Genomic DNA, 11,277 nt, shown 5'->3' with positions numbered 1-11,277 from the left:
TTCACCCACCTTATTCCTGATGCTTCTTGCATTGAAGTATACACACTTCAACCCATCTCCGTGCCTGCAAGTACTCTCCTTTGTCAGTGTTCCCTTCCCCACTGCCTCATTACACGCTTTGGCGTCCTGAATATCGGCTACCTTAGTTGGGCAGAGAAATGGCAGGTGGAGTTCAATCCAGGCAAATGAGAGGTGATGCATTTTGGAAGATCTAATTCAAGAGCGGACTATATGGGCAATGGAAGATTCCTGGGGAAAAATGATGTACAGAGAGATCTGGGAGTTCAGGTCCATTGTACCCTGAAGGTGGCAACGCAGGTCAATAGAGTGGTCAAGAAGGCATACAGCATGCTTGCTTTCATCGGACGGGGTATTGAGTGCAAGAGTCGGCAGGTCATGTTACAGTTGTATAGGACTTTAGTTTGGCCACATTTGGAATACTGCGTGCAGTTCTGGTCGCCACATCACCAGAAGGATGTGGATGCTTTAGATAGGGTGCAGAGGAGGTTCACCAGGATGTTGCCTGGTATGGAGGGTGCTAGCTATGAAGAAAGGTTTAGTAGATTAGGATTGTTTTCGTTGGAAAGTCTGAGGTTGAGGGGGGACCTGATTGAGGTCTACAAAATTATGAGAGGGCAGCACGGTAGCACTGTGGATAGCACAATTGCTTCACAGCTCCAGGGTCCCAGGTTCGATTCCGGCTTGGGTCACTGTCTGTGCGGAGTCTGCACGTCTTCCCCGTGTCTGCGTGGGTTTCCTCCGGGTGCTCCGGTTTCCTCCCACAGTCCAAAGATGTGCAGGTTAGGTGGATTGGCCATGATAAATTGCCCTTAGTGTCCAAAGTTGCCCTTCGTGTTGGGTGGGGTTCCGGGGATAGGGTGGAGGTATTGACCGTGTGTAGGGTGCTCTTTCCAAGAGCCGGTACAGACCCGATGGGCCGAATGGCCTCCTTCTGCACTGTAAATTCTATGAAATCTATGAAATCTATGTATGGACAGGGTGGATAGCAACAAGCTTTTTCCAAGAGTGGGGGTGTCAATTACAAGGGGTCACGATTTCAAGGTGAGAGGGGGAAAGTTTAAGGGAGATGTGCGTGGAAAGTTTTTTACGCAGAGGGTGGTGGGTGCCTGGAACGCTTTGCCAGCGGAGGTGGTAGAGGCGGGCACGATAGCATCATTTAAGATGCATCTAGACAGATATATGAATGGGCGGGGAACAGAGGGAAGTAGATCCTTGGAAAATAGGTGACAGTTTTGATAAAGGATCTGGATCGGCGCAGGCTGGGAGGGCCGAAGGGCCTGTTCCTGTGCTGTACTTTTCTTTGTTCTCACTTCCTCCATGTTCACTGCACAATATTGCTGATGTAAATCTTTTTTATTCTTTCCCAGGTTGCTGGGATCCCTGGCTGGGCTCATTTACTGCCCATCACTAACTGCCCCTTGCGAAGGTGGTGATGATCTGCTCTCTCCAGCCCCTGTGCTCCATGTGGTGTAGGTACAGCCACCGTGCTATTAGGGAGCGAGCTCCGGGATTTTGACCCAGTGACAGTGAAGGAACGGCGATGTAATTCCAAGTCAGGATGGTGAGTGACGTGGAGGGGAATTTGCAGGTGGTGGTGTTCCCATGTGTCTGCTGTCCTTGTCCCCCTCGGTGTTCAGCGGCCGTGTGTTCGGAAGGTGCTGTCTGTGAAATCTGATGGAAGGCTCTCACTATCTGCTGCATTTTACACTGAACCTGGGATTCTGTTTCAGATATCGTCACTCCAATTTCTGTAAAGACTCAGGCTGCTCAATGACACACACAGGTGTAAAAAAATAAACTCTCTCCACATTGTTATATCGACCTTTCCAGGTAAATCTGAGGAGAGGTATTGAGAATGTCGCCCTTAACACTGTCTCCATCTATCACTCCCAGGACACATACAGCATTGGGTTAGATGGAGAGCAAATCTCCCTTCACACTGTCCCAACCATTCACTCCCAGCGCAGCGACAGTATGAAGTTAGGAACACAGTAAAGCTCCCATTACACTTGATGTCAAAGTTGAAGTTACCTTATTCTTTCCTTCTCTGGGACTGGGTGTCACAGTGAGTTAGATACACTGTCTTTTCCCCCTCTGGGACTGGGTGTAATAGTGTGTTAGATACACTGTCCTTTCCCTCTCTGGGACTGGGTGTCACAGTGTGTTAGATACACTGTCCTTTCCCTCTCTGGGACTGGGTGTCACAGTGTGTTAGATACACTGTCCTTTCCCTCTCTGGGACTGGGTGTCACAGTGTGTTAGATACACTGTCCTTTCCCTCTCGGGGACTGGGTGTCACACTGTGTTAGATATACTGTCCTTTCCCACTCAGGCACTGGGTGTCACAGTGTGTTAGATACACTGTCCTTTCCCTCTCTGGGACTGGGTGTCACAGTGTGTTAGATACACTGTCCTTTCCCTCTCGGGGACTGGGTGTCACACTGTGTTAGATATACTGTCCTTTCCCACTCAGGCGCTGGGTGTCACAGTGTGTTAGATACACTGTCCTTTCCCTCTCTGGGACTGGGTGTCACAGTGTGTTAGATACACTGTCCTTTCCCTCTCGGGGACTGGGTGTCACACTGTGTTAGATACACTGTCTTTTCCCCCTCTGGGACTGGGTGACACAGTGTGTTAGATACACTGTCCTTTCCCTCTCTGGGACTGGGTGTCAGTGTGTTAGATACACTGTCCTTTCCCTCTCGGGGACTGGGTGTCACACTGTGTTAGATATACTGTCCTTTCCCACTCAGGCACTGGGTGTCACAGTGTGTTAGATACACTGTCCTTTCCCCGTCTGGGACTGGGTGTAATAGTGTGTTAGATACACTGTCCTTTCCCTCTCTCGGACGGGGTGTCACAGTGTGTTAGATACACTGTCCTTTCCCTCTCTGGGACTGGGTGTCACAGTGTGTTAGATACACTGTCCTTTCCCTCTCTGGGACTGGGTGTCACAGTGTGTTAGATACACTGTCCTTTCCCTCTCTGGGACTGGGTGTCACAGTGTGTTAGATACACGGTCCTTTCCCTCTCTGGGACTGGGTGTCACAGTGTTAGATACACTGTCCTTTCCCTCTCGGGGACTGGGTGTCACACTGTGTTAGATATACTGTCCTTTCCCACTCAGGCACTGGGTGTCACAGTGTGTTAGATACACTGTCCTTTCCCTCTCTGGGACTGGGTGTCACAGTGTGTTAGATACACTGTCCTTTCCCTCTCTGGGACTGGGTGTCACAGTGTGTTAGATACACTGTCCTTTCCCTCTCGGGGACTGGGTGTCACACTGTGTTAGATACACTGTCCTTTCCCTCTCGGGGACTGGGTGTCACACTGTGTTAGATATACTGTCCTTTCCCACTCAGGCACTGGGTGTCACAGTGTGTTAGTTACACTGTCCTTTCCCTCTCTGGGACTGTGTCACAGTGTGTTAGATACACTGTCCTTTCCCTCTCTGGGACCGGGTGTCACAGTGTGTTAGATACACTGACCTTTCCCTCTCTGGGACTGGGTGTCACAGTGTGTTAGATACACTGTCCTTTCCCTCTCTGGGACTGCATGTGAGTGTGTTAGATACACTGTCCTTTCCCTCTCTGGGACTGGGTGACACTGTGTTAGATACACTGTCCTTTCCCTCTCTGGGACTGGGTGTCACAGTGTGTTAGATACACTGTCCTTTCCCTCTCTGGGACTGCATGTGAGTGTGTTAGATACACTGTCCTTTCCCTCTCTGGGATTGGGTGTCACAGTGTGTTAGATACACTGTCCGTTCCATCTCTGGGACTGGGTGTCACTGTGTTAGATACACTGTCCATTCCCTCTCTGGGACTGGGTGTGAAGATGTTAAATACACTGTCCTTTCCCTCTCTGGGACTGGGTGTCACACTGTGTTAGATACACTGTCCGTTCCATCTCTGGGACTGGGTGTCACAGTGTGTTAGATACACTGTCCTTTCCCTTTCTGGGACTTTGATTTACCTACTACTGATGTGAGGCTCACCGGCCAATAGTTCCCGGGATTTTCCCTGCTACCTTTCTTAAACATCGGTATAACATTATGTTTTGTCCCATCCTCTGGGACCTCACCAGTAGCCAATTAGAAGACAAAGATATCAGTCGAGACCCCAGCAATTTCTTCCCTTGCTTCCCTCAGTATTCTGGGGTAAATCCCATCCGGCCCAGGAGACTTATCTCCCTTCCATTTTTTTAAAGACCCAATAACTCCTCCTTTTTGATGTCAACATGACCCAGAATGTCCACACACTCTACCCAAGAATCATCTTCCACAAAGTCCTTTTCTTTGGTGAACACTGATGCAAAGTGCTCATTTAGTACCTCGCCCATTTCCTCTGGCTCAGCACAGAGATTCCCCCCACTTTCCTTAAGGGTCCAATCCTTTCTCTGGCTACCCTCTTGCTTTTTACATATGAATAAAACGCTTTGGGATGCACATTAACATTGCAAAAGCCTCTTTTTCTTTTTCACAAGGTTCACAATATCACTCGTTATCCAAGGCTCCCTAAACTTCCCATATATATCCTGCGTTCTCTCAGGAATTTCCTGAATCCTAATCAACTGTCGCTTGAAAGACTCCCACATGTCCAATGCTGATTTACACTCCAACAGCACCCAATCCAAATTCTTCAATTCCTGCCTCATGTTATCGTAATTTGCCTTTCCCCAGTTTCGCTCCCTAACCCGAGGGTTACCCTCATCCCTGTCCAAATGTGCCCTAAAATTACGGAATTGTGGTCACTGTTCCTGAAAGGTACATCTGCTGAGCCTCAACCACCTGTCCAGGCTCAATCCTCAATTCCAAGTCCAGTACTGCCCCTTCCCCAGTTGGACCATCTACATATTGCATCAAGAAGGCTTCCTGGGTACACCTTACAAACTCTGCCCCATCCAAACCCCGAGCACTAAGAGTCCCAGTCAATATCGGGGAAATTAAAATCCCCCACCGTAACAACCCTGTTACTTTTGCACCTGTCCAAAATCTCTGCTCCTCTATCTCTCGCTGGAAGTTGGGGGGCCTGTAATAAACCCCCAACATTGTGATTGCCCCCTGCCTGTTCCTCAGCTCTACCCAAATTGCCTCATTGTATGAGCCCTCCAAGGTGTCCTCCCACAGTATGGCTGTAATCTCCTTAACCAGTAATGCTACTCCCCCACCCCTATTACATCCCCCCCATCTCTCCTGAAGCATCTGTATCCTCCAACGTTCAGCTGCCAATGCTGCCCTTCCTCTAACCACGTTTCTGTGATAGCCACAACATCATAGTTGCCAGTACTAATCAGTGCTCGAAGTCCATCTGCCTTACCTGCTGCACTTCTGGCATTGAAACAAAAACACTTCAGACCACTGGGCAGTACGGTAGCACAGTGCTTAGCACAGATGCTTCACAGCTCCAGGGTCCCAGGTTCGATTCCGGCTTGGGTCACTGTCTGTGCGGAGTCCACTGTCCAAGGGCCGGTGCAGACTCGATGGGCCGAATGGCCTCCTTCTGCACTGTCAATTCTATGATTCTATGATTTGAGCAGACGGTGATATTGTTCTTCTCTATTTTTGTTCTCGATTTGACAAGTTCATCAGATATTGGAGCGGAATTAGGTCATTCGGCCCATCGAGCTGCTGCACCATTCTATAATGGCTGATATCTTCCTCATCTGCTCCCTGCAATGTTACAGACCACGAGCTGGATTGTGAAATCAGCCAGAGCATCTCCTCCCGAGATCACATGACCTCGGAACAGGAATAGACAACTTACCCTCCCTCGCCGAAACACCCTCAACCCTCCCTCGCCGAAACACCCTCAACCCTCCCTCGCCGAAACACCCTCAACCCTCCCTCGCCGAAACACCCTCAACCCTCCCTCGCCGAAACACCCTCAACCCTCCCTCGCCGAAACACCCTCAACCCTCCCTCGCCGAAACACCCTCAACCCTCCCTCGCCGAAACACCCTCAACCCTCCCTCGCCGAAACACCCTCAACCCTCCCTCGCTGAAACACCCTCAACCCTCCCTCGCCGAAACACCCTCAACCCTCCCTCGCCGAAACACCCTCAACCCTCCCTCGCCGAAACACCCTCAATGTGATCATGGCTGATCCCATCCTGGCCTCAACTCCACCGTGCTGCCCGTTCTCCATAACCCTTCAACCCGATTAAAAACCTGTCTAACTCCTCCTTAACTTTACTCACTGTCCCTGTATCCACCCCACTCTGGGATAGCGAGTTCCACAGGTTCACAACCCTTTGGCAGAAGTACATTTTCCTCAAATCTGTTTGAACTTTGCTACCTCCTATTCTCAGATTATGACCTCTTGTTCAGAATGCCCCAGAAGAGGAAGCACCAGCTCCACGTCTACTTTATCCAGACCTTTTAGCATCTTGTATACTTCAATTTAATCTCCCCTCATTCTTCCAAACTCGAGAGAGTATCGACCTAAACTGTACAATCTCTCCTCATACGACAAACCCCTCATCTCTGGAATCTAGTGAACCTTCTCTGAACTGCCTCCAATGCCGCTACATCTTTCCTCAAATAAGGGACCAATACTGTGCACAATACTCCAGGTGCGGTCTTCCCAATGCCTTGTATAGTTGCAACAACACTCCCTTCATACTCAATTCCTTTTGCTATAAATGCCAACATTCCATTTGCTTTCCTTATTATCTGCTGTACCTGCATGTTTGTTTTCTGTGACTGATGTACGAGGATACCCAGAACCCTCTGCATCGAAGCTCCCCGAAAGTTCTCTCCAATTAGACAAGAAGCTGCCTTTCCACATCTCCGACCAAAATCCATGACCTCACACTTATCCACGATAAACTCCATCTGCCACATTTTGGCCCACTCCCCATTAGTAAGGTTCTTATTTCCTCATTGCAACTTACTGTCCCACCTATTTTGTGTGATCTGTGGATTTGGCTACAGAACCTTCTATTCCTGTATCCATGTCGTTAATATAGATTGTAAATAGCTGGGGCCCAAGGACCGAACCCTGTGGCCCCCCCACTGGTTACATCTTGCCATCCAGAGAAAGAGCCATTTATCCCAAATCTGTCTGCTGTCCATCAGCCAGTCTTCTATACAAGCTAATAAATTACCCCTAATCCCACGTGATCTCACCTCGTTAATTAAACCTTTGGTGTGGCACCGTTTAAACGCTTTGCGGAACTCCAGATGTACAACATTTACAGGATCCCCATTTGCATGTGATATAGAATCATAGAATCACAGAATTTACAGTGTTGAAGGAGGCCATTCGGCCCATCGAGTATACACCGGCCCTTGGAAAGAGCAACCCACCGAAGCCCACCCTGTCCCATTAACCCGCTAACTCCAACTAACCTTTCTTTTGGGACACTAAGGGTAATTTAGAATGGTCCATCCAACTGCACATCTTTGGACTGTGGGCGGAAACCGGAACACCCGGAGGAAATGCAATCAGTCACGGGGAGAACGTGCCGACTCCGCAGTCAGTGACCCAAGTCGGGAATTGAACCTGAGACCCTGGAGCTGTGAAGCAACAGTACGAACCACTGTGCTACCATGTCGCCCTTCAAAGAACTCACGCAAATGAGTCAAACATGATTTGCCCTTCACAAAACCATGCTGACTCTGAGGGATAGAGCTTTCGCTTTCCAAATGTCCTGATATTACATCCTTGATCATTGATTCCAATAATTATCCAACAACAGATGTTGAACCATCTGCTCTGTGATTTCCTCCCTTTTTGAATAAGGGGGTTACGTTCGCATTTTTCCAATCCACTGGAACTTTTCCCATGTCCATGGAATTTTGGAATGTCATAACCAATGGATCCACTATCTCCACTGCCACTTCCTTTAACATAGAACATAGAACATAGAACAATACAGCGTAGTACAGGCCCTTCGGCCCACGATGTTGCACCGAAACAAAAGCCATCTAACCTACACTATGCCATTATCATCCATATGTTTATCCAATAAACTTTTAAATGCCCTCAATGTTGGCGAGTTCACTACTGGAGCAGGTAGGGCATTCCACGGCCTCACTACTCTTTGCGTAAAGAACCTACCTCTGACCTCTGTCCTATACCTATTACCCCTCAGTTTAAAGTTATGTCCCCTCGTGCCAGCCATTTCCATCCGCGGGAGAATGCTCTCTGTCCACCCTACCCAACCCCCTGATCATTTTGTATGCCTCTATTAAGTCTCCTCTTAACCTTCTTCTCTCTAACGAAAACAACCTCAAGTCCATCAGCCTTTCCTCATAAGATTTTCCCTCCATACCAGGCAACATCCTGATAAATCTCCTCTGCACCCGCTCCAAAGCCTCCACGTCCTTCCTATAATGCGCTGACCAGAACTGTACGCAATACTCCAAATGCGGCCGTACCAGAGTTCTGTACAGCTGCAACATGACCTCCTGACTCCGGAACTCAATCCCTCTACCAATAAAGGCCAACACTCCATAGGCCTTCTTCACCACCCTATCAACCTGGGTGGCAACTTTCAGGGATCTATGTACATGGACACCTAGATCCCACTGCTCATCCACACTTCCAAGAACTTTACCATTAGCCAAATATTCCGCATTCCTGTTATTCCTTCCAAAGTGAATCACCTCACACTTCTCTACATTAAACTCCATTTGCCACCTCTCAGCCCAGCACTGCAGCTTATCTATATCCCTCTGTAACCTGCTACTTCCTTCCACACTATCGACAACACCACCGACTTTAGTATCGTCTGCAAATTTACTCACCCACCCTTCTGCGCCTTCCTCTAGGTCATTGATAAAAATGACAAACAGCAACGGCCCCAGAACAGATCCTTGTGGTACTCCACTTGTGACTGAACTCCATTCTGAACATTTCCCATCAACCACCACCCTCTGTCTTCTTTCAGCTAGCCAATTTCTGATCCACATTTCTAAATCACCCTCAATCCCCAGCCTCCGTATTTTCTGCAATAGCCTACCATGGGGAACCTTATCAAACGCTTTGCTGAAATCCATATGCACCACATCAACTGCTCTACCCTCGTCTACCTGTTCAGTCACCTTCTCAAAGAACTCGATAAGGTTTGTGAGGCATGACCTACCCTTCACAAAGCCATGCTGACTATCAGTGATCATATTATTCCTATCTAGATGATTATAAATCTTGTCTCTTATAATCCCCTCCAAGACTTTACCCACTACAGACGTGAGGCTCACCGGTCTATAGTTGCCGGGGTTGTCTCTGCTCCCCTTTTTGAACAAAGGGACCACATTTGCTATCCTCCAGTCCTCTGGCACTATTCCTGTAGCCAATGATGACATAAAAATCAAAGCCAATGGTCCAGCAATCTCTTCCCTGGCCTCCCAGAGAATCCTAGGATAAATCCCATCAGGTCCCGGGGACTTATCTATTTTCAGCCTGTCCAGTATTGCCAACACCTCTTCCCTACATACCTCAATGCCATCTAATCTATTTACCTGGAGCTCAGCATTCTCCTCCACAACATTATCTTTTTCCTGAGTGAATACTGACGAAAAATATTCATTTAGTATCTCGCCTATCTCTTCAGACTCTACACACAACTTCCCATCCCTGTCCTTGACTGGTCCTACTCTTTCCCTAGTCATTCGCTTATTCCTGACATACTTATAGAAAGCTTTTGGGTTTTCCTTGATCCTTCCTGCCAAATACTTCTCATGTCCCCTCCTTGCTCGTCTTAGCTCTCTCTTTAGATCCTTCCTCGCTACCTTGTAACTATCCATCGCCCCAACTGAAACTTCACACCTCATCTTCACATAGGCCTCCTTCTTCCTCTTAACAAGAGATTCCACTTTTTTGGTAAACCACGGTTCCCTCGCTCAGCACCTTCCTCCCTGCCTGACCGGTACATACTTATCAAGAACACGCAGTAGCTGATCCTTGAACAAGCTCCACTTATCCAGTGTGTCCAACACTTGCAGCCTACTTCTCCACCTTATCCCCCCAAGTCACGTCTAATGGCATCATAATTTCCCTTCCCCCAGCTATAACTCTTGCCCTGCGGTGTATACTTATCCCTTTCCATCCTTAACGTAAACGTTACCGAATTGTGGTCACTGTCCCCAAAGTGCTCACCTACCTCCAAATCCAACACCTGGCCTGGTTCATTACCCAAAACCAAATCCAATGTGGCCTCGCCTCTTGTTGGCCTGTCAACAAACTGTGTCAGGAAACCCTCCTGCACACACTGTACAAAAAACGACCCATCTAATGTACTCGAACTATATCTTTTCCAGTCAATATTTGGAAAGTTAAAGTCTCCCATAATAACTACCCTGTTACTTTCGCTCTTATCCAGGATCATCCTCGCCATCCTTTCCTCTACATCCCTAGAACTATTTGGAGGCCTATAGAAAACTCCCAACAGGATGACCTCTCCTTTCCTGTTTCTAACCTCAGCCCATACTACCTCGGAAGATGAGTCCCCATCTAGCATCCTCTCCGCCACCGTAATACTGCTCTTGACTAGCAGCGCCACACCTCCCCCTCTTTTGCCTCCTTCTCTGAGCTTACTAAAACACCTAAACCCCGGAACCTGCAACATCCATCCCTGTCCCTGCTCTATCCATGGGCGTCATTCTCCGACCCCCCGCCGGGTCGGAGAATGGCCGTTGGCCGCCGTGAATCCCGCCCCTGCCCCCGCCGAAGTCTCCGCTCCCGGAGATTGGGCGGGGGCGGGAATCCGGCCGCGCCGTTTGGCGGGACCCCCCGCTGGATTCTCCGGCCCGCATGGGCCGAAGTCCCGCCCAGGAATTGCCTGTCCCGCCGGCGTAAATCAAACCTGGTATTTACCGGCGGGACCAGGCGGCGTGGGCGGGCTCCGGGGTCCGGGGGGGGGGGGGCGCGGGGCGATCTGACCCCGGGGGGTGCCCCCACGGTGGCCTGGCCCGTGATCGGGGCCCACCGATCCGCGGGGGGGCCTGTGCCGTGGGGGCACTCTTTCCCTTCCGCCTCCGCCACGGCCTCCACCATGGCGGAGGCGGAAGAGACTTTCCCCACTGCGCATGCGCGGGAAACTGACAGCGGCCGCTGACGCTCCCGCGCATGCGCTGGGAAACTGACAGCAGCCGCTGACGCTCCCGCGCATGCGCTGGGGAACTGACAGCGGCCACTGACGCTCCCGTACATGCGCCGCATTTCCGCGCCAGCTGGAGGGGCAACAAACGCCATTTCCGCCAGCTGGCGGGGCGGAAATCCCTCCGGCGTCGGCCTAGCCCCTCAATGTTGG

General features: G+C 49.8%; 1 protein-coding gene across 1 annotated transcript in view; it reads left to right on the top strand.

The window, feature by feature from the left end:
• The first annotated feature begins 1,506 nt into the window (after nucleotides 1-1,506).
• Nucleotides 1,507-11,277, top strand: part of LOC140403346 (pancreatic secretory granule membrane major glycoprotein GP2-like) — a 147,210-nt gene continuing 137,439 nt past the window's right edge. The window contains exon 1 of the mRNA XM_072491244.1: nucleotides 1,507-1,582. Within this exon, the coding sequence (XP_072347345.1) occupies nucleotides 1,580-1,582 (3 nt within the window). The 5' untranslated portion in view covers nucleotides 1,507-1,579. The remainder of the gene's footprint in view (nucleotides 1,583-11,277) is intronic.

Source organism: Scyliorhinus torazame, chromosome 27, assembly GCF_047496885.1.
Source record: "Scyliorhinus torazame isolate Kashiwa2021f chromosome 27, sScyTor2.1, whole genome shotgun sequence".
In the NCBI taxonomy this organism is placed as follows: domain Eukaryota; kingdom Metazoa; phylum Chordata; class Chondrichthyes; order Carcharhiniformes; family Scyliorhinidae; genus Scyliorhinus; species Scyliorhinus torazame.
Note: the sequence above shows the minus strand (reverse complement) of the source record. Positions and strands in the feature narration are given on the sequence as shown.